Source organism: Chanodichthys erythropterus, chromosome 2 (genome assembly GCF_024489055.1).
Source record: "Chanodichthys erythropterus isolate Z2021 chromosome 2, ASM2448905v1, whole genome shotgun sequence".
NCBI lineage: Eukaryota > Metazoa > Chordata > Actinopteri > Cypriniformes > Xenocyprididae > Chanodichthys > Chanodichthys erythropterus.
In genome coordinates this window covers 31,739,292-31,763,341 of record NC_090222.1, presented here as the reverse complement: position 1 = coordinate 31,763,341, position 24,050 = coordinate 31,739,292, and the positions used below count along the sequence as shown (strand labels likewise).

General features: G+C 37.3%; 1 protein-coding gene across 1 annotated transcript in view; it reads left to right on the top strand.

Moving 5' to 3' along the window:
- The window catches only part of cpne4a (copine IVa), a 71,485-nt gene that overhangs the window by 22,363 nt on the left and 25,072 nt on the right, over positions 1 to 24,050 (top strand). The window contains exons 3-7 of the mRNA XM_067396167.1: positions 12,394 to 12,573; positions 13,463 to 13,534; positions 13,954 to 14,028; positions 20,106 to 20,189; positions 20,272 to 20,361. Coding sequence (XP_067252268.1) covers positions 12,394 to 12,573; positions 13,463 to 13,534; positions 13,954 to 14,028; positions 20,106 to 20,189; positions 20,272 to 20,361 — 501 coding nt within the window. The remainder of the gene's footprint in view (positions 1 to 12,393; positions 12,574 to 13,462; positions 13,535 to 13,953; positions 14,029 to 20,105; positions 20,190 to 20,271; positions 20,362 to 24,050) is intronic.

Genomic DNA, 24,050 nt, shown 5'->3' with positions numbered 1-24,050 from the left:
AAGTTTTGAATATAAATTAAATATAAAGTCCTTTTAGGTTTTTATAAATTTTCTTGACTCCTAAATTTGTCTAAATTATGTCAATGGAGAGAACATATACAATGATTTTGAAAGATCCTTGTCAAGTGATGATGAAATTATTAGTCAGGAGGTGTGGGAACCCGGTTTACTGTATACTGTGTGAGAAATACCAATAAATAAAAGTTTTCTCACTCAGAGAGCCTCATAATTTGAGCACTGATAGAACTGACACGACCCTCTCGATTTCTCTGAAAATGAATGCTATCTGAGCAACACACAAAAAATGTTCGGGTCTAAAGTTACATTGCCACCAGCTATAATGACCTGTCAGCGTGTCAGATCCCAGTGCCCTGGCTGTCAACTCTCACCAATAATAAGACAAAAGGCAGAACTGAAGATGAGAGTTGAACTGTCACCGACAGCATTCAGGCGCACATGTGAATGACTGTGGCAGGTGGAGCTGTTCTTTCATCTACCCAATATGCCAATCACAGGAGCAGGGAGCACTCCTGTTGAATAAGGATAGCGTATCTCCATATCCCTCCCTTTGGGGTGCAATCTAGATTTCACTCAGACTGATCAAGACTGATTTCATGGTCTGAAATAATTGGATATTGATGTAAAAAAGAGTGACAGAACTAAAAAGAAACTTACTGGGTGTCTGTAGCTGCAAGCTGTAGTGATGTCATACTAGTGATCCTAACATCACAGTTGCATCCTAAAGTGGTGTTTGCCCATGGAAGAGTCACTCAAATGATACCAGGGTGTTGTGGTTGTTCTTCAAGACCATTTTTATGTCATTGCTAAGGTGTCCTGAATTGTCTATCTATCTATCTATCTATCTATCTATCTATCTATCTATCTATCTATCTATCTATCTATCTATCTATCTATCTATCTATCTATCTATCTATCTATCTATCTATCTATCTATCTATCTATCTATCTATCTATCTATCTATCTATCTGTCTATCTGTCTATCTGTCTGTCCTAAATGAACTGAATAGAGTTGCTTATTGCTGAGTTGACTTGTTTCAGTTATTGAGCTGAATTGAGCTGAATAATGACTCTATTCTCTGTAGAGCAGCTTTAAAGCAGAATTTGAATTTTTCTCATATTTGATGAAGTTTGCTATTAACACTGTGAAGCCGATTTGAAACAATATTTTTCCATCACAGGAATAAATTACATTTTAAACACTGAGAAAATAGAGTAAAAATAAGCAGTAATAATTTTGATGCTCGTCTTAGCAAAATACAAGTTTGTTCTTTTTTGATTAAAATTGTATGTGCCTTGGCATATCTGTTCTGAAAGTTAATTTTTTTTCCCCTTCTTTTTCTTCTGCCCCTGTAAATGTCTTCTTTTCTATCGTTTACACTCGGTTTTGTTCAGTCATAAATTTGAGAGGCACGTTTCTCTGTTCAACTTTTTTTTTGCTTTGGCATTTGCTAAAGTGAAGCTGTGGCTTATCATGATGCAGCGCTCCTAAACTTCAGTGACATTTAAGAAATAATATCAATATTCATGAAGCATAAGCGTAAACATTGCAGACTGACAGAGTTATGTGGCTAGGGTCATCTGGGCACTGAGGATTACAATCTGTCAGTCATGTGATAGAAGACGTCCTTTCACTGTATGTTCCCTTCTGTTCCATCACCTCTCTGTGTGCACGGGCAAGGTCTTCTCACTGTTTTTTATTTGTCCATTGCATGTACAAGATAGGCTGGGGCTCTCTTTTGCATTTGGGAGCTCTGTTTCACCATCATTAATTTATTACAATCAAAATTGGATTTGAAAGTTTCTAAGTTTCTCCCTGTATGGACATTTTCTTGCAGCATGTTGCCTCACCAACTGTTATATTTTAAATGGGTCATGAACTGCACTTTTTAAAAAAGTTCTCTGAAGTCCACTTAAAATGTTGTCAAGATTTTTTACATCAAAAAACATCCTAATTAGAAGTAATAAATCTATTTTCTATCCTGTTTTTGATACTCTCTTTCAAACACTTCGTTTTGATGGGCATGCCGCATTCAAAACTTGAAAATAAATGCCCACTGCTCACCCAAAACATTTAATTCATGCTTTAAAATCTAGTTATTGTGTGAGTAAATTGGCCAATGCCACCAAAAACTGAAAATTCACAGTTGCTTGTTCCTTTTTTACACACTCTATTATGTCATATTCTAAAACTACTACCACACATTCTTACATATCTACATATTGCTCTTCCATGACAAGCAACTGTGAATTTTCAGTTTACATGTAACACATTTCTACAAATATAAATGTACTGTATAAATACAAATGTGTTCATATAGTACTGCTGTAGCTGCTGCTGTTTAGGGTTGTGTAGCTTCTCCATGTTCAAAAATGATAGTGATTGTGCCATGGGCACACACTCTTAATTGGTTGATTGATAAGATTTTGATTTCATTACATTTGCAGACCATTTGCCAATTTAGAAGACATTTCAAACTTTGCATGTCAGGCATTTATGGAATATACTTGCATGTCTGACAGATGTTGATAACTGAGTGGATCATTTTGCATGTGATGGCTCATATGAATGTTTAGAATTGTGAAGAGTTTTACAATTTCACTGAGAATCAGTTCATCAGTTTTAAATAGCAAGCCATGCGTATTTAATAAGGTGCGACTGCGAATTGTAGAAAATTGCAATCTTTTGCACACATGCCAAAACACATGCAATTTGCTTAAATCAATAAGAAATTAAAATCTGATGTTCACAATTAGTAGTGTATTTCATATTTTATGTTATATTTTTATTTTTATTTAATTCAACAAAATTTTTAGTTTTTAAGATGTTAAAAAAATACAAAATGCATTGCTTTTGGTTCATTTTTCACACTGGGAATAGTAGTTGAGTGCATTGCACTGTGAGATATAGTATCTAAAAAAATATATTAGTATGCTATTCAGAATATAGCTTTTTCCTGCTAATAGCCATTGAATTGGGACTGTCACACTTTCTGTTTCTTCTGCCTCCATCCTTTTATCTCCCTCCTTGAAAAATCCACTTTTCTGGCAGCCCTTGTTTAGAGTCTCCTTCTCAGGTGTTCAAAGACAGCAAGCGAGGTCTCAGATGCGTCATTCTTCCTTTTTGCCTCATTTTAAATGGACAGCTGAATGAAGGAAATGTTTCTTCACACTGGTTGGCCTTATTTAAAGCCGTTCAAAAAAAAAGTGAGTGGCGATGTGAGAGTGTGGTAAACATTATTTGCAGTGCTGGTGTGCGGTTGAAATGGTTAATGATAGCTTTCGCTGCACCCTGCAACCCTCTATCTCAGGCCCTGCTCGCATAAGAGCGGAGATGGGGTCACGCTGATTAGCCCTGCAGAAAACCTCCATTCTCTCCCACTGATAGGCTAATGAGGAGGAGCAGTCCATTAACTATGCAGAGTAAATGTGGCTGCAGAATCAGAGACCACACGTTCTGCAAGGGAATTACTGAGACAGGGAATTTTGTGAGGAAAGGAAGGTATATGTGGCTTCCAGGGGCAATTACACCCATGTGTGGGGGATGTTGCACATGTTAGGCTCATCCTTTGGGGCAGTGCTATTTGTGACTTGTGTGTGTGTGTTTTGTATATGTGAGAATGGATCTGATGAAACCTTATGAAATATGCTTATGCTTGCCAAACTTCCATCCGGCGTATCACACTCACAAGAAAGGCCAAGAAACAAGGCTGGTGTGAAACCATTTATAGTAGCTTATTATGAATGCTCTTTCAGTAGATCAGACATTTTTAATATGCTTACACAACAATATGTAACTGCTAACACAGTTATACTTTCCAGGCCATACTTAAAGGAATATTCCAGGTTTAGTAGAAGTTAAGCTCATCTGACAGAATTTGTGGTGTAATGTTGCTGTCAGAGCATAAACAACATCTGCAAAGTTAATGCAAAGGGAGATATTTTCTTTTACAGAATTCTCTGTTTAAGGACTACAACAAACAGCTAGTGACATCACTAACCCTAAAATTTACATAAACCTGCCCCCAAGAACATGCAACAAAGAGGTGAGGCCATGTTATTGCAATAAAGTATGTAAAATTCAATAGCATGTCATAAAAGCAAGATGACAACATAAGTTATAACCGTGAATTAACTAAACTATACCTGTTCTATCTTCATGCAGCATATATTCTCTGGCTCTGTAGGCATTTTACAACAGCTCCCACACGAGCGACTTATAGATTATCATGACAGAATATGCAAATCATTGACTTTTAGATAGTTAACTCCACATCAGCTAGATAAATTCATCAACTAACCATTCAGAAACGTCCTGTTGCATTCTACGTGTTGTCACTTCTTGAGTCTCTCCATCATTGTCTGACTTGGGTTTGAACATAAAAGGCGAACAGTTTTTGACATTTTCAGTGAGTCTGTGTGAGGTAATCAGCACTGCTAACACAAGCTCTTGCACGAGCTCTGCTAACTCCGCCCTCTTCTTGAGAGCAGCAGCTCATTTACATTTAAAGGGACACACACAAAAACAGAGTTTTTACTCACCCTCAAGAAGTGACAAATTTAACATGCTATAAGAATTATCTGTGGGGTATTTTTAGCTAAAACTTTACACACACACACACACTGGGGACATCAGAGACTTATTTTACATCTTGTAAAAGTGGAATTATATGACCCCTTCAAATAAATTCTTTCCATTTTTTTCTGTGAAGAATTCACAATGGAAGTGTCTCGGGTAGCTGTAGGCAAACAGACGAGGAAGAAGAAGATAATCCCAAACATAGTTTATTTAGTGAATACACAGAAGAGCGGGTGGCAACACTGACACCTTGACATTAACAATACCAGACAACGAACTGAACACAGGAATGAACTAAAATACACAATGTAAATGACAAACAGCTGTGAAGGTGATTGGTGTCCAAGGGGGTTGGTGAGTGGCGGGAACTAGGAACAAAGAAGAACATGATGACCAAAACAAACGGGACGAGGCGGTGACTGTAATATTACATCCCCCTCCAGTGAGGCGTGTCCTCATGCCATAAAGGGACATCTAAGGGAGGGCCGGAGGGGGTTCTGGAGGTGGACGAAGTGATGGTGACGGAGTGGTGAAGGGAGGACGATGATCCCCTGGCGGCGTTGGTGGCGGACAACCAAAGGCGCAGACCCAGAGCTCCCCAGAACCGACAGTCCAAGGCAGAGTCGAGGAGGGTAGGAGCCCAGATGGTGTTGGGCAGACTGACGGCATCTGGGGGAAGACCGACGGAGACTCGGCAGGTGGATCCAGGGGCATCACGGCAACGACCAACAAAGGTGGAACTGGAGATCCCGAGGGCTGAGGTGACGACGGTGCAATGGAGGACAGAGACGACCCCAAGGGGAAGGAGGAACCCCCTGTAGCCATAGGAGTGGAAGGACGGAGTGGAACGGACGGCCCGCAAGTCCATGGCAGAAGAGGTGGAAGGACTGACCAAGGGGGAGCCGGCCGGATGAAGGAGACCGGAGGAGCCATCAGTCGGAGCCTGGACGGAGCCGGGCAGGTTGACGGGCTGAGATGGAACGAAGAGGTCAACGGCGGTAGGCGAAGCTACAGGATCCTCTTGCCTGGGCACTGTGGATGGATGTATGACCTGCGGCTTGACGTCAAAGGGATTCCCTGGAGACTGCGCAGGGCTGTGGACATCCGGCAGTGATGGGACTGGAGGACTGGCTGTGTGACATCAGCGTGGGCAGAACAACTGTAAGGAAGACAGAGTTCATAGTATAGTCCATAGAAAATGATGCCGATGATGATGATGATGATGACGATACTGGGTGGGATTGGGTGGGAGTAGAATCCTCGCTGAAGTCAATCAGCCAGTCCTCCCTCTCCAAGGTTGTCTTTCCCTTGTCCACAGATGTTGTGGGCTCACGCCCCTGGTCAGATGTTAATGGAGAGTCCTCCTCCAGGGTGAGGGTCACCTCTGTCCTTGCAGATTGGGCTCAGGTTGACTCGTCACGGTTGGGGTTAAATCTCCATCTGTGGGAGGCTCACACGAGTCCTTGGGGACGATTAGGGCTCTGGGTCTGGCTGTGCTCTGGACCAGGGATAGACACTCTCAGACACCGGATGATGGCTTCCTTCCAATTGAGTCTGGAGGTGTCTGGGAGGTCCATGGGATGATGAAAGTTTGCCCCGATCCAGAACAGCAACAGTCGTCGAGGGGCAGGTGAGGACAAGATGAACAAAGTTCTGGGTGAACAAACAAAAAAAATCGTAAACTTATTTGCGTAATCCTTTCTGTGGTCCGGTATTCTATCATGGGTAGCTACAGGCAAATAGACGAGGAAGAAGAAGATAATCCAAAACTTAGTTTATTTAGTGAATACACAGAAGAGCGGGTAGCAACGCTGACACCTTGACATTAACAATACCGAACAACGAACTAAACGCATGAAGGAACTAAAATACACAATGTAAATGACAAACAGCTGTGAGGGCGATTGGTGTCCATGGTGATTGATAAGTGGCGGGAACAGGAACAAGAAGCACATGAAGACCGAAACAAACAGGGCGAGACATTAGGCTTGTTTGAGATGAGCAAATTCTGCGCAGAATCGATCAACGGTGATCACCGCGAGATGCATGCCGGTTAGAAATGTGTCCGAGGGTGGTCCGCCTTGCTCTGATGTCATGCTGACATGTGTCAAAAACCTCTCGCGAGGGCGAGGCGGACGTGTCGGATTCTGCAGTCGAGCGCAGTTGCTCTCCACCGACTGCGCTGACCAAAAGCACGATGGGAAACGACTTGATGACGACACAGCTTAAAGCTTATTGGTTTAAACAACCGTGATGTATTGATCTCTTTTTAAATGTTGGATTTTGAAACACTAATACCATGATTTTATGCGTACAAATTATGTGTGAATATTCCAAAAGTCTCTGACAGTGCGATCTCTCTGTGGGTTATGTGATTGTTATCATATTTATAAAAATATATAAAAACATGTCTGTAATTAAAATAAAAATGATTGATACACACATCCTTCGAATGGAAATAAATATCAAGGACTTTGGGTGTATTGTTCATTATGTTTATTTTAATTTAAAAGCAACAGAACGTAAATTACATCCGTTTATCAGCAACACAGCGCACAAGTGTGAATCCCGCGATATCCGCCTTTGATCTTGCAGGTGTCTGATGCACTCCGAGAATGGAGAATTGTCCATCTTGCCTGCACTTTTTTCACTCCTCCCCTCACTGCAGCCGCCTACTCTCGGCTGAACTTAAGAGGCCAGGCGCATCCGAACAAGCCTAGTGACTGTGACAGGAAGTGAATAGGGCCAATCAATAAATGTTAAATTACTCAATCTTTCAAAAGTAGTAGCCACACAACGCAAACATTATATACATGTTAGAGTGAAAAAATCACTTATAACCTTTTCTGTTTATTCAATTTTACAACTTTGTTACAAATCCTGGAAAATTGTATCATGGTTTTAACAAGAAATTAGCAGCACAAATGTTTTCAACATTTACAATATTAAATGTTTCTTGAACACCAGAATTCAGCTTTGCATCACAGGAATAAACTACATGTTAAAAGTTATTAAAATAGTTATTTTAAATTGTAATATTTTTTCATTATATTATTGTTTTTGCTGTATTTTTGTGTTCAGATGCCACCAGCATGAAAAAGTAGTCCATCACTAAAAATAAATAAATACAAATACAGGTTTAAAACAACATGATGGTGAGTTTATGCTGTCAGAATGTCATTTTTAAAATTATGGTTTATTGCCTTAAACCATGATTGTATAATCAACATATTGATAAATATCACCGTTTGAGCAGCTGTCCTTTGAAGTATAACTGAATGATAAGAAGCCTTTCACCAGTGGTGTCTTGAATATTTATTTGTATCTCCAGAGCTCTGCTGTCTAGGCGTTGACTGCTCTGCCCCTCACTGCCAAAAGACTGTCAGTCCAGTCTAGAGATACACCCAGGCCCGTGTTTATGCAGGCATAAAAGGACTTTTCTAAGTCTGAGATGAAACACGTCTTTTCTAAAAAGCTGGCTTGTCCAGAAATTGTCATATGGGATCTGCTTGTTGATGTGCATGGTAGAGTGATGGAAGATCCATGAATGGAAGGCTTGGCTTGGGATGGTCCCGCTTTTATGGTTTCAGGTCACATTTTTATTTGCCTGAGGAATAATCCTGTAAAGCCTGATTTATTATCAGTGAGCAGTGAAATTAAGGCCTGGATTAATATTTTGCGACTCTGATATTATTTCCATTATTGTGCTTGGGATAACAGTAGGTAGTAGTTTCCCTTATGTCATTTTCTGTTTTGAAATATTGCTTAATGAATTTTAAGAAAAATAAGTGTTTGTTTAATTTCAGCAATTTTGTGTGCATCTCAATTGCTATCATTAAATTGTATTATGTATATCTTTGTAGACCACTTTTTTATCAACATTAGCACTGGTCAACCTTGTAAAAATAACAATGCGGTTAGATGAGACAGACCTATGTTATGAGAACTGTAATGTATGTGGTTTGACAACACAAATGTTCTTATTTTTTAATCAAACAAACCATTTTAATAAGTCTCTTCAGCCTTGTACACTCTGTAAAGTTTCAGGAGTGACAACCACATTTCACGAGAGTGAATCCCCATAATTATCATTTTGTGTGTGTAGAGAACATGACTGACTTCTGAAATTGTGATGATTGATGTCCAGATGCATTCTGTAAGTTGTAACTTTTTCCTGAGTCTCTCCATCAGTGTTCAGCTCCGGTTTGAACAATGTAAGGCTGAACACCGTTACTGACAATCGTCATTTTGGCTGTGTGAGATTCTCCAGCTTTGTTGTTGTTGTGCAACAGAAGCGTGAGCTGTTAAAGCTCTGCCTTCTTCTGGAAAGTGGGCCGGGAGCAGCAGGTCATTTACATTTAAAGGGACAAACACAAAAATGGCGTGTTTTTGCTCAAACCCAAATAAAGGCAAATTTGACAAGCTATAATAAATGATCTGTGGGGTATTTTGAGCTGAAACTTCACAGAAAAATTATGGGGACACCAGAGACTTATATTACATCTTGTAAAATCTACTTGCATCCAGTGAACTTGCTTATCGTGAAGACCTTACCTATGGATTAAGCATCTGAGAGATTACTTAATTAATTTTACTAAATTTCTCTGAGTATATTACAATTATTAAGGTTTACACTGTTCTCACAATCCTCTTACAGCTCATGTGTGACTCCAACCTTTTTTTTGACTTAACATGCTCTTTAAATGTCTACTTTTTAATAGACCAGATCTCACAAAACAGAGGCAATTACTTCTTTTCTGATGAGTAATCACAAGGAGCATTCTGACAGGTTAGCAAGTTATCTGATGTACTGTACAACCGAGCAGATGTTTCCTGACAGCAGTGTTGGAATATTCCCTGTACAAACAACAGTTAGACAGAGAAGGGATTTGTATAAGTGTCATCAGAACGGTATTATTTTCGCTTTGATAAGTGAGATTTATTTGCATATTCAATAACAATAAGCAGCTGCTTTGAGGTCCATGTCTCCCAGATTGATGTTTATTCCCTCCATGTGCATGCTGAGTAGATCGCATATGCAACTTTCTCAATAAAACAGCTCCAGCTGCCCTGGGGAAGCCCCTGTAAACAAAGAGCAAACACCTGGAAGAGTCAGGCAAATATTCATAGACCTTAATGAAGAGGAATGGTGTTGTCTCCAGATGGTTGGTGCAAATGAAATGGCTAGCCTGAGTTATGCAAACTGTCCAATTTAATGGGGAGGCAAATACTTTAAAAAAAGTAGAGGAAAAAAAAAGAGATTTGGATATATAAAATTAAATTTTTGCGTTTGTGGTAAATGAGATTCTGAAGGGACTCGTGGAGTCATGTTTTTTCTGCCTGGAAATCAAGAAATATGCTTAATATGCTGAAGTTGGAATTTGGAAAAGTGCTTAAATGTTAAGCTGTCGTTTATGATGTAACACAAATGACATGTGACAGTACACTGTTCATGATAAACATCCACACAAGTGAAATTTATTATTGTGGCAGACATTTACATTATGATTAAGTCAGAAAGAAAGAAAGGTTGGCACTTCCCCTCACAGTGAGCAGATTGAAATGAAAAGCAGAACAGAATCCTGAGTCTCTGAGCTGCCTGAGGAAAGTTAAACAACTGAGACTAAACCATGACTAGGCAGCTGAAGCATGTCAGATAAAACGAAGCCTTTTCTTTGTCTGTGTGAGGTGAGAGGCAGATACATTCTTCAGGAACAGGGATTTGGCAGGGACATGGCTTTATCTGCATATTTTTTCCTTTTTATTCTGAAATTCATTACATTTGCTGGTTTCATTCAAAACAGCAGTACAAAAGTTAACTTTAGGTGATTATAAGTCTCAAATGAGGGTATAATGAGAGTTGTTAAATGTATACCATATCTCCTGAGTGAACTACCGTTTGAATCCTCTGCATCAAAATGCTTTGCTATATCAGCTATTAGTACCTTTCAGTTAGTATAGATTGTATTTTAGTTGAGATTGATGATAAGGTGGGCCATTAGGCTAAGTACACTAAGAAAAACAAATGGTTGCCTTTGCTGGTTAATGGTAAGATAAGTATAAATGGATTGGGGGTGTACAGTACTAATTGATCAGTTCTCTAAGGTCACTACCCAGGTCACTGAGTCCATGTTGATCTGGATCTGAGTCTTGTCAAACGCCTTGTTACTTCCCTATCAAGCAGCTTGTCCTGAGTTGAAATATTGACTTTAGAAATCCTTCTGGAAAGCTATTAACTTGATTAACCTAAGTAGAGACTCTCCTGAACATCCACTTAAGTGAATTCAGCTCAGCTGAAGTCTAAGCTTTGTTTTTAACGGAATACTAGTGTACAGTATGTGCATTACATTAAACCAATGCCATTTTAAAGGCTTCTCCCCCCCCCTCCCCAAATGTCATTATATACTGATTTCAATATCCTTATGTCATTCCATTCCCTTTTTCATTTTATGGCAGCTTGCACATAGCTCTTTTGTGGTCCAGAAAGAATATGACACAGGGGTATAAAGGATAACAGAATTTTTCATTTTGGGTGAAATAACCCAAAAACAAGCTGATGTGACAGACTTAATGAGTTCATGTGACAAGCAAAATGAGGTCATGTGACAGAAATGTGGCATAGCCTACTACTGTTTGAAATGTTTAGTTCAGTGAGTGGTATCCAGTTAGAAATCATCTCAGAATATCCATTAGTCTCAGAACAGTTATTTTGCGTTTTTATCAAATGTTATGTTAAAATGCCTGAAATCATGTCAACAAGTCACGAAAAAGATGAAAAACTGAAAAATCGCAACTTGTAGATCAGCAATTCTCAACCAAACTTCCAAGGGGGCCTCAAGATGATGTAGATAATTTACACAAATACAAGACAAAATAAGCATCAAAATAATCTAAAACAACTAAAAATCAAGATATTTGACAAACTTTAGAATTAAATGTGTAAATAGCAATTAGGTGCTATTTCTACTACGTGAAGATAGCATATTTTCTTAGCAATAGATGCTATTTACACTAAGTGAAAATAAATAAAAAATAAATGCCTTTCCGATCTGATATGTGATGAGAAAAGGAAGAAGAGTGAGTTCGGCAAAAGGCGGGTTCGAACACGCCAACAGCTACTTCTCCGCACCATACTCCTTACGTCCTATGCCACTGCAGATACTGTGTAGTGCGCATCTTTTTTAATCTTGTGTGGCCCAACCAGACATTGGTGGGTGGAGTTAGTGTAAATAATCTCTGCCAACAAGACAGGCTTTTTACACTTAGTGCAAATAGACACTCCGATTAAGAAATTCTAGTTACGTCAAGCTTTAAAATGTTACAAACTGAATAAAAAATATTTTTAAAAATTGTTCTTTAATCCTCATCCAGTAAATCATGTCAAGTCAAGTCAAGTCACCTTTATTTATATAGCGCTTTTTACAATGCAGATTGTATCAAAGCAGCTTTACATTGATAACTGGTACATAATTTTTGCTGCACAGCAGCTCTTCAAGAATAGTGTCAATGAAGGCAGATCAAAGCACTGTTGAATAAATGTCAAGAATACTGTTGAATATCAAATGTCAAGTCAAATGTCAAGTGTCCCCAACTCATGAACGATTGGGGCCTTCGAATATTGCTGTGGACAATGATGGGTCAAAAAGGTTGAGAATCACTGTTCTAGATCAGGGGTCACACTGGAAAGGTTGAGAGCAATTTCATGCAATATACTGTAAATTTGGGCAATATAGTATGTTAGTGTGCTATTCCGAACATAATTCAAGTAGAAATATGTTTTCTGCTATTTTTACAGGTGGACAGGACAGAGGTGATTCGGAGTTGTATAAACCCCACGTTTTCTAAGGTCTTCACCCTGGACTTTTACTTCGAAGAGGTTCAGCGGCTACGTTACGAGCTCTACGACATCAGCAGCAGTCATAATGGCATGAGAGAGGCGGACTGCCTGGGAGCCATTGAGTGCACACTGGGCCAAGTGAGCAACCACCTGTATCTTACAATATGCATAGAAATTCTACAGGTTATGTGTGATTAGGCTTTTTCATGTTTTGCTTGGAAATTTTCAGTTTACAACAGGATCTCTATGTTATCATTGATTGCACACAGTCGGGGAAGAGTAGGGCCGGCACTGTGCCCAAATCAGATGAAGCCTCCTAATTAAATAATCACACCAACAACTGTTAAGAGCATTTCCGGACATTTTACGGCTGATTGAATTGAGAAACGTGAGATGTCTGTGTAACCGACTCAGTGTGGGGGGAATGCCAGTCCAGATGGGCCATGCTACTCTCTTATCTGCAGTTTGAGCAAATGGAAAACCAGACACATGATCTTTCACCAGATGGTTGAGATTTGCAGTTTCTCAGTAAAGAATTTGCTAGAAGCTTATAATGTATAACGGATGCCAACATTCGTTTTGTTCAATATTCATGTGTTTATCTTTTTGCATCAAAGCCACTTTCTAGGTCTGGTTTTCTCTCCGGGGAACTGGGTTGTTTGTTTTAGTTCAGTCTGTTTTGGTTGGAGGGGGAAGAGGAGAGGATAATTGTTGAAATGATATGCGTTTAATAAAGGGAGAGAGCGAGGTGTTGACGCTCACTCGAACAGAGTTTCTACGGGATTTAAAACCAAAAACACTCCATCCTATTTATAAATATTTAACAACTAATAATGAAGCATTTATCTGGAGTGGATAAGACTTCTTGGTGTAATTATGAACTAAGCTTACATGCCAAATTCTCCCCGAGGTGTTGTTATGTGCTGCGCTTTGTGTTTTTTGTGTGTGTTCTGTCCATTAAAAGCATGCAGCATCAAAACAAGGCAGCCTCCAACCAACTTAAAATGTCTTATTTCTCTCCAAATAGATCATCTCCCAGAGAAAATTCACCAAAGCCCTGCTTAAACAGGGCAACACAGTTGGGAAATCGTCTATTACGGTGAGCACTTTCCCAAATTTATCTGGTTGCTTTCTCTCACACTCTACTTATGCAAACATCCAGCAGTGCACAACACCAGCAAATGGCCTTATGCAAGCATTCCATGGTCTGACCTTTAAAAGCTTTGCACTTTATATGACAGAGGTGCTTACAATTATCAATGCCACTATTGAACCCGGGAAAACAGAATAACTTCTCACGTTACACAAGAACCTTCCAAAACAGTCAGATGCAGTATTGAAAGTAGCCAGAGGAGCTTGTTAATGCAGATTGACAGAACGCAGCAGCAACAGTTGAACATGCAAAGCTCAGTGGGTGAGGGGAGTGAGATCTATAAAACAAATGTCAGTCTTCATGGTTAGCTTCTGATTCAGTTTTCTCTTCTGCTGAAAACAATTCATCATTCTCAATCTCTCCAGATCACAGCTGAGGAGCTGACAGGAAATAACGATTATGTCGAACTCTCATTCAGTGCGAGGAAGCTGGATGATAAGGTAGGAAGACCTCCTGTGTATATGTTTATGAAGAATATAAAATGATCTTATATAACAACATGCATCTGTTTTGTCTGCATATAGTTTTGGGCATTATGATGCTTTTTAAAGGGGTGGTTCAATGTTTTTTTTTCTAGGCTTGATTGTGTTTTTGGGGCGCAGTTTAACATGTCTTAATGCTTCGTTTTTTTGAAAACGCTGTATTTTTCATATATTTTAGCTTTATTCTACACCTCTGATTCCACTGTCATATGAACGGCTCACTTGACTTCCTGCTTCTATGAAGCCACTCCATCCGAAATACGCAATGTGCTCAGATTGGTTAGCAGGCCCAGTGTAATCCAGAGCCATTGTGATTCGCTGAAGCGTCCAGAAACGCCACGCCCCTTACTATTTGTTACCGGTTACGTGGGCTTCGGTTATATTGTATGCTCAATTTGATTATATTGCTGTATCAAATTGAGCCCGAATCAGACCCAGATGTACAGCAATCACGGCTTTTAAAGCACTGCTTGTTTGTTAGCTTTCAATATGTACAGTTTTATCCTGATTAAAGCTTTACTGTAGCCGAATACATGACTGAGTAGTCGCATTTTTGTAAAGGTATAGCGTTTAATTTACGGCATGAACAACTGTTCGTTTATGAACATAGAAGTTTGTTGGTGTTTGTTGGAGGAGTATGCACTATAATACAGCTATGTCCTTGATGCAACCAAAAAATAGCAACAGAACTATACGTTTAAAAGACATGTACAAACAATAAAACGTACTTACAGTTTGAAGCCAAAAAACAGCAGCTTCTGCTTTTAAAGTGGGAACTGCTCCATCTTTCAGTAATAGCCTTTGTGCAAATCCAGCATTGAACTCATGTAGATTCTGGAAGCTGTCTACAGCGCCACATTATTTATTATTATTATTTTTTTATGGACATTAATGCTGTTTATTCAGCAAGGATGCATTGAATTGATAGACAGTGACAGTAAAGTACATTTATAATGTTTTCTATTTCAAATAAATGTTCTTTTAACCTTTCTATTCATTAAAAAATCCTGAAAAAAGCAGCACAACTATTTTCAAAATTGCAAATAATAAGAAATGTTTCTTGGGAACCAAATATTATTAGATTACATATTTACATATTAGAATGGTTTCTGAAGGATGATGTGACACTGAAGACTGGAGTAATGGCTGCTGAAAATTCAGCTCCATCACAAATAAATTTTATCTTAAAATATGTTCAATATTTCACAATATTAATGTTCTACAGTACTTGTGATCAAATAAATGCAGCCTTGGGGAGCATTAGAGATTTCTTTCAAAAGATAGTCCAGTTTTTGCAGTTGAGCAGTTTTCTGTTCTCTTGCATTAAGAATTGTGTTTGCTATCAAGTGTCAAATATAGTTTATCTCTCCCATCCTTCAAAAACAGCCTCTTGGCAAAGTCTGCATTACGTTGTGAGAGGATCATCATAGGAATATGAAAGGAGCTGCTCAAACTGTTGAGATCAGAGAGAAATTATCAGGGATTCTGTTAAAAACAAACTTCAGTCTTGATGTGTCCTCATACTTGAAAATGCGGTCAGACAGTTGAGAAAGAAAAAGGCAGAGAGCCAGAGAGAGAAAGTAATAGAGAAAGTATACTGTTCCTTTTGGAGACACCATCAATTCTTGGCAGCAGGGTAATTACATGGGACTAAAATTAATAAGAAGGATTAATAGAAGCATAACAATGATCCACAGGAGTGTCTTAGTTTCACACAGAGCATCTCAAACTGCTGCTTGACAACACGTCAAATAGTAGAACAGGAAAGCCTCCTTTAAGTCACTTTTCATTTAAGAGCCCCTTAGCCATAATCCTTCAGAGAAAATCATATCCTCGGCATCTGATTATTAAAACTTTGATTAAGCTTCTCGACTGGTGGAGAGATCAGAGACCCAGGCTGTCGAGATTTGCTGAAAACTTTTGATATTGTTGCTATTTCATTCTCCAGTTTTTTAACTTTGTCTGAATGACTGCAAGCATTTAGGAGAGTGTTACTGTTGTAGACGACATCTTTAAAACGGTAAGCTGTGAGTGGTCTGTTTTGACTCTTCTGCGCATGTGGCTCTTTTTATGTGTTAAAGTTGTTCAGAAGGATCTGAAAGTCCTGAAAATGGCTTCTGGTAATTCAGTGCAGTTTTGATCATTCAGCATACCTGCCCCTGTCCTCTGAGGAAAAGTGTTTTATAAGCCTAATTAGATGAGGAAAATCTGCAACTGTGGGAAACTTAAAGAAATGCATACTAGTATCTTATTGTCAGCAGATAATAAGTTATGCAGTTTAAAGATGTATTCATTAGGTAGATATACATGCATATTTCATATTATGCACATTTCATGTTATGTAACCATAGTATTCAATAGGGTGTCCTTTTTTTCACACGACTGTGTATTATATATATATATACAGTACAGTCCAAAAGTTTGGAACCACTAAGACTTTTAATGTTTTTAAAAGAAGTTTCGTCTGCTCACCAAGGCTACATTTATTTAATTAAAAATACAGTAAAAACAGTAATATTGTGAAATATTATTACAATTTAAAATAACTGTTTTCTATTTTCTATCTGTTAATCATGATATTCTTTTATCGCGTTTACATAGTATTGGTCTTTCTGAAACTGCGTTAGGCTGGATTAAGAATTACTTAAAGAACAGGTGTCAAAGGGTGCAAATGAAGGGGTTTCTTTCTGATAAGCTTAGTATTGAATCTGGTGTGCCACAGGGGTCCATTTTGGGTCCCCTGTTATTTACATTGTATATAAATAATCTTGGTGATAATTTATCAGATGCAAGTATTCATTTATATGCCGATGACACTATAATCTACTGTTTTGCATCCTGCATTGATAGCTGTATCTTAAAGTTACAGGAAGCATTTGTAATACTTCAGCGTAACCTTATCTCGTTAAAACTAGCTCTGAATGATAAGAAAACAAAATATATGGTTTTCTCTAGGAAACATATGTGTGAATCCTCTCTACCATCTCTTTACACTCTGCAGGGTAATTCTATAGAATTGGTCTCTTCCTATAGATACCTAGGCTTTGTGTTGGAAGAGGACTTGTCATTTAAGTTACATATTAAACATTTGTTGTCTAAGTTAAGGTTACAGCTGGGGTTTTACTTTCGGAATAGTGCTTGTTTTTCACAGTCAGCTAAGAGAAAGCTGGTGGAAGCTACTTTCCTACCTGTCCTAGATTATGGAGATATTTTTTACAGAAATTCCACTAAGGCTCTTTTACAATCATTGGACTCTGTTTATCACTCTGCTTTAAGATTCATAACACGTACAGATTATTATACTCATCACTGTGCATTGTATGAAATGGTGGGTTGGCCTTCACTTCATTTAAGAAGGTACAAGCACTGGCTTATATTTGTGTACAAGGCCATAGTAGGCCAGCTTCCTTTGTATATGAGTAGTTTACTGTCTGTCAAAAGTCAGGGGCATAATCTGTGTTCAAGTAGATATATTCTTTTAAATGTTCCCTTAATGAAGTCAGAGTTTGGAAAAACTGCTTTTATTCATAGTGCATCAACTGCTTGGAATGAGATTCAAAGATCATTGAAACTTAATGTATTTATTTCAATTAATGAGTTTAAGTTATATCTTAATCAAACAGTCCAAACTGTCTGCATTTGTTCTTAATTTTGTTTTAGTGTTGGAAATGTGTGTGTTGTGATTATTGTTTGATGTATTTAATTTTACTTTTGTTTTTATTTTTGTTTATTGTGTGCTGCTACCTTGGCCAGGGCTCACTTGTAAATGAGATATCTATCTCAATGTGATTTTCTTCCCTGGTTAAATAAAGGTATAATTAAAAAAAAAAAAAAAAAAAAAAAAAATTGAATATATTTCACAAAGTAATTTATTCCTGTGATGGCAAAGCTGAATTTTCAGCATCATTACTCCAGTCTTCAGTGTCACATGATCCTTCAGAAATCATTCTAATATGCTGATCTGCTGCTCAAGAAACATTTAATGTGTACAATTGTACAAAATATTTATGTACAATATTTTTTTTCAGGATTATTTGATGAATAGAAAGTTCAAAAGTGTTTTTACAGTGTTTATCTGAAATCTAATCTTTTGTAACATTATAAATGTCTTTACTGCCACTTTTGATTGATTTAATGCATCCTTGCTGAATAAAAGTATTCATTTCTTTAATTTCTTTAAAAAAAAATGAAAATAAAAATTCTTACTGACCCCAAACTTTTGAATGGTAGTGTATAATGCTACAGAAGCTTTGTATTTCAGATAAATGCTGTTCTTTTGAACTTTCTATTCATCAAGGAATCCTGAAAAAAAAAGTACACAACTGTTTTCAAAATTGAAAATAATCATAAATGTTTATTGAGCAGCAAATCAGCATATTAGAATGATTTCTGAAGGATCATGTGACACTGAAGACTGGAGTAACAATGCTGAAAATTCAGCTTTGCCATCACGAGAATAAATTACTTTGTCAAATATATTTAAATAGTACACAGTTATTTTAAATTGTAATAATATTTCACAATATTACTGTTTTTTTAATGTACAGCTATGGAAAAAATTAAGAGACCACTCCAAGTTCAGAAATCAATGTTAAGTGGTCTCTTAATTTTTTCCATAGCTGTATTTTTTCTTGGTGAGCAGACGAAACTTCTTTTAAAAACATATATATATATATATATATATATATATATAGATTTTAAAATCTACACTGTAAAAAGGAATTGTTGGTTTAACTTAAAAAAGTAGGTTACGTGGTTGCCTTAAAATTTTGAGTTCATTGAAATTCAAATTCTGAGTTAATACAATAAAGGTCATTGGTTTAATCAACAGAAACTCAAAATATTATGTCATCTGAACCACATTAATTAGTTATCAATAAGTTATTTGACAAAAGAAAAAATGTTGTGTTAACAAATCATGAAAATATTTTTTTAGTGTAAAGTACTAAAGTGTATAAATGCTGAGATCAACATTAGCTAAGATTAATATGCTGTAGAAATATTGTGTTAAGTTTCATGTTAACAAATGAAACCTTATTGCAAAGTATTATTTTTATTTATTTTAATTAATTTACTTATACACAAGTATTATCCAGTTAATTTACTGTAGGTTTGATTATATATTATGTAAGGAATAAAATCATTATTCGGACATATTTGATAGGTTTTTTTTTTTTTTTTTTTTTTACATTGCAGAGGCAACATTATTCAATCTTTTTGGAGTGCCTTGGTGCATGGTCAAATAATATAAGAGATTCATCTCTGAAAAACAATTTTTTAAATAAATAAATAAATAAACTAGGTAACGGGACACATTTGATTATTTTTATTATAATTTTAGTAAAATGACTATAATATACGGTGCTGTAACATCCATCCCCCTCAATATTTGGCTTCTAGCAAGTGAGGAGACCCCTAAGCAGACAAATAGCAGCAGAGGTGGGATGGGAACAGTGTTGCACAGGGAGCTGCTCAGAAAAAGTCACCAGCAAGGACACAATTAGTTTTCAATGACAGTATCAGGCAGAATGTAGAGCAGGTGCAATCCCAGGAAAGAGCAGTGGAGTGCATGTCAAAAGTATTGTTAAAGCAGTGAGTAAACAGATGTTATAAAGACAGTTAGTTGCTAAAAAAATTATGTTTTATGTAGTGACGATGCTGCTGGGTCACATAAATGCATAATAGATTCATAACACATATAGAATATAAACGGGTAACTCTTTGTATCGATAGTCCACTTCAGACATTCTACTAACTATAAGTAACTTTGCAACTACATGTCAAATAGCAATCATTACAGTATTAGTAGACTGTCTGCTTAATATCTGCTAACACTTTATTTTGATGCCTCCCCAACATACATTCTACTGACTAAGTAACTTTGCAAGTACATGTCAATCTAATGTGGATTATTGAAATAAAGTGTCACACTAAAAAAAAAAATTGAAAATCACACTAAAAACTCTCCAGAATCATTTTATAGCTCATTTTTGTGATGCTATCAGATGATCTCTGTGCTTCTGTTATTCCATCAGGATTTTTTCAGCAAGTCGGATCCATTTTTGGAGATCTACAGGGTAAATGATGACAACACTCAGCAGCTAGTGCACAGAACAGAGGTAGGACAACAATTTCTCTCAAAGATCTACCTGTGATAGTGCTTTACCAACACTGAATTGCTTGCCCCCCCTCTGAGCACAGACCGTCATGAATAACCTCAACCCCGTGTGGAACACCTTCAAGACATCCCTTAACTCGCTCTGTAGTGGAGACCATGAAAGAATACTGAAGGTAAATTATGATTTATCGGCACTTGCTGTAGGAGATGAATGTGTACTTGTGTATATTTGACTGACACTAACAAATAAATGTATGGATCCATTTTAATTTAGTTTTACATTTGCATTAGCATTTGCAATTCTTGTTCCTGGCAGATGGCAGCTAAAAGCTAGAAGTACATGTATTGTGTTCGTAATTTGATGTAGCTCCTCTTGGGGAAAAATTGTCTGCTTTTTTACCCTCCAATAACTCTACTACACTTTGATTGAAAAGCACTTCAGCACTTTAAAAAAAAGTTATTTTATTATTGAATTAATACATTTCAGTGCTCAGATTTCCAGTGTATTTTGATGTAGCTTGAGGAATATACAATCTGTCTTTGTGTGTGTGTGTGTGTGTGTGTGTGTGTGTGATGCTGTTGCATACTGTTTACCTTTGTATTTTGCATATGCATATATTCTACTTTGAGTATCCTCACAGTCTGACGCACCCAACAACTGTACATAATATATATTTTTTTGTCTTAAAAAGGAATTTATGGCATCAACACGATGACTATGGATAAAATGTGAAATGAATCCTGCACAAATACTTAAAAAGATTGACAGCCCTAGTACTTTTTTTGTTTGTTTTGGTGCACCAATGTTTAGCATGTGTAATGGACATTTTACTCTTACTGAACAGGAGAGTAGGATTAAGCTATTTGGGAGCAGACATCGCAGTTACTTCACTGAGATTGTGAGGTTTTTTCTCTCACAATTCCTACGTTTTGCAATTGTGAGTTTATATCTCTCCTAAATTTATAGCACAATTCTGAAGGTAAAAAGTCAGAACTGTGGGATATAAACAAAAAAAAAAAAATAGCAATTCTGATTGTGAGATATAAACTCAGAATTGTGAGAAACAAGTCTGAATTGTGAGATATAAACTCAAAATGAAGTTTTTTATTCTTTTATTTCACGGTTTCCATAGACTTCTACTGCAGAACTGTAATTTTCTGCCACTAGATTGACCATATTACTGGTTTAGACAATTACCTGGGCAGAGCTATACGCATTTTATACGCAGACAGATGAGCAGTTCTGATTTCCATACTGTTTTGAAATTCATGTGTTGCTAGACCACCATATGTGTTGAGATCAGATATCTGGCAGGAACTTTCATCAGTCACATGGCCTGATTACTGGCTCTCAGGACTATTAGGCTTGGTGAGCATGTTTCAGCAAGGATTCACCAGGAATTCCCATGTGTTTCACTTAAATATGTACATTTGCTAATTTGCCTCCCTCTTCCTGGTCTCTGGCCTTCTCTTGCTTCATTTATTCGTTCGATATTCATCAAAGACTACTTGATTTAATAGGGAAAGGAATTACTCAGGGAAAGTTTTAGCTGAAAATGTGTTCAAGCACACTAATTTAATATTAAAAGTAGTAATTTCCCACAGGAATCTAAATTAAAGTACCTCCTGTTGAATTATTATAATCATGATAATAAATATGCCTGCTATAAGTACTATTAATACAAAAAATGTAATGTGTTTTTGCTAATTTTTATATGAATGATGCTGTAATGATGTTTTATACATTAAACATTATTATCCACACAAACCATGTTTATCCTCACTGCTCAAGTTGCAAAAATACTCCTATAGTTAATTCATTGATTAATTTGTCAGTAGTAAAAACAGGTTCTGCTAGATTTTTGGATATGCTGATTTGGTGCTCAAGAAACATTTCTTATTATTATGGCAGTTGAAAACGGTTGCGCTGCTTAATATTTTTGTGGAAATCATGACTTTCATGACTTTCAGGATTCTTTTATGAATAGAAAATTCAAAAGCATTTATTTGATATAGAATCTTTTTTTTAGCAATGTAAAAGTCTTTACTGTTACTTTTGATCTATTTAATGCATCCTTGTAGAATAATACATTTATTAAACACGGAGGCATTAAAGGGTTAGTTCACCCAAAAATGAAAATTCTGTCATTTATTACTCACCCTCATGTCATTCTACACCTTTGTTGATCTTTGGAACACAAATTAAGATATTTTAGTTGAAATCTGATGGCTCCGTGAGGCCTTCATAGGGAGCAATGACACTTCCTCTCTCAGGATCCATAAAGGTACTAAAAACACAGTGGTTTCGTTCAGTGGTTCAATATTAATATTATAAAGTGACAAGAATATTTTTGGTGCGCCAAAACAAAACAAAATAACGACTTATTTAGTGATGGCCGATTTCAAAACACTGCTTCAGAAAGCATTGGATCATTAATTAATCAGTGTATCGAATCATGATTCGGATCGTGTGTCAAACTCCCAAACGGCTGAGATCACGTGACTTTGGCGCTCCGATTAGCAGATTCGACACATTGATTCATTTATGATCCGATGCTTCCTGAAGCAGCGTTTTGAAATCGGCCATCACTAAATAAGTCGTTATTTTGTTTTTTTGGCGCACCAAAAATATTCTCGTGACTTTATATTATTAATATTGAACCACTGTACTCACATGAACTGATTTAAATATGTTTTTAGTACCTTTATGGATCTTGAGAGAGGAAATGTCATCCCTATGCAGGCCTCACGGAGCCATCGGATTTCAATTAAAATATCTTAATTTGTGTTCTAAAGATCAACGAAGGTCTTACGGGTGTGGAACGGCATGAGGGTGAGTAATAAATGACAGAATTTTCGTTTTTGGGTGAACTAACCCTTCAAATAGATCAAACAAAACGGAATTTGTAGTGTACACTGGAGTCTTAGAGTCTCTGTACTTCATTAACTGTGTCCATTTAACAATAAGATGCTTTGGGCCCGCTATAAAGATCTCTTAAGGGCACCTGTGCGCCTCTCTTCCTGTTTATAGTGCATCAGCATATGGCTGCATGTGGCCTCCCTTCTGCCCACTCATGACTGAACAGAACACAGAACACGGCTCAGGCTCATTTAATGCCAGCCGTCATCCATGCCATCTGCAGAAATCACTCACGGACATAACTCAGCTCACAGCTGGAGCTCACCCCATTCCCAGACCTGCCCTTTATGAGTCCATTAGAGCGCTGCCGTCTCACTACTCCGAGCAACAACACTTAGTGTGGGAAACGTGTCTTCCTTTTAGAACTTCTGCTGAACACTTAAGGGTTACCGTGTGGTTAATTCGTAATGGCTGTGATTGATTGGATCTTGCCGATATTTGACAGGACTTATTATGACTCCAGTGAAGCGTATTTTTTGTAGACTAATGAAATATTTAGCATTTTGATTTCATTTTTCTTGTTGTGTACACTACATTGATATGTCATTCTCTGTCAAACAGAGTAACAGTCAATTAAAATGATGAACCAGACACTTTGAGAGAGATCACTAATGAACATTACACTCCCAGTCTTCACCGGGTGCTTAACATGAATGTTGGTACATCAGTTGTTTGGTTCTTAATGTGGTTCAGAGATCCAGTAAACATAAAACTTCAGCAAACTCAGAGAGGAACCAAGACACATGAGTATATTGCTTGTATGTCTCCTCTTGCTGACAGCTGAATGATTCCCCATTAGCTGTCATTTTCTGAAGGTGCTTACTATATAGCATACACTACCCAGATTCAAGAGTCAGTAAGACATTTATTCAGCAAGCATGCATTAAATTGATCAAAAGTCACTGTAAAGATGCTTATGATGTCACAAAAGATTTCTATTTC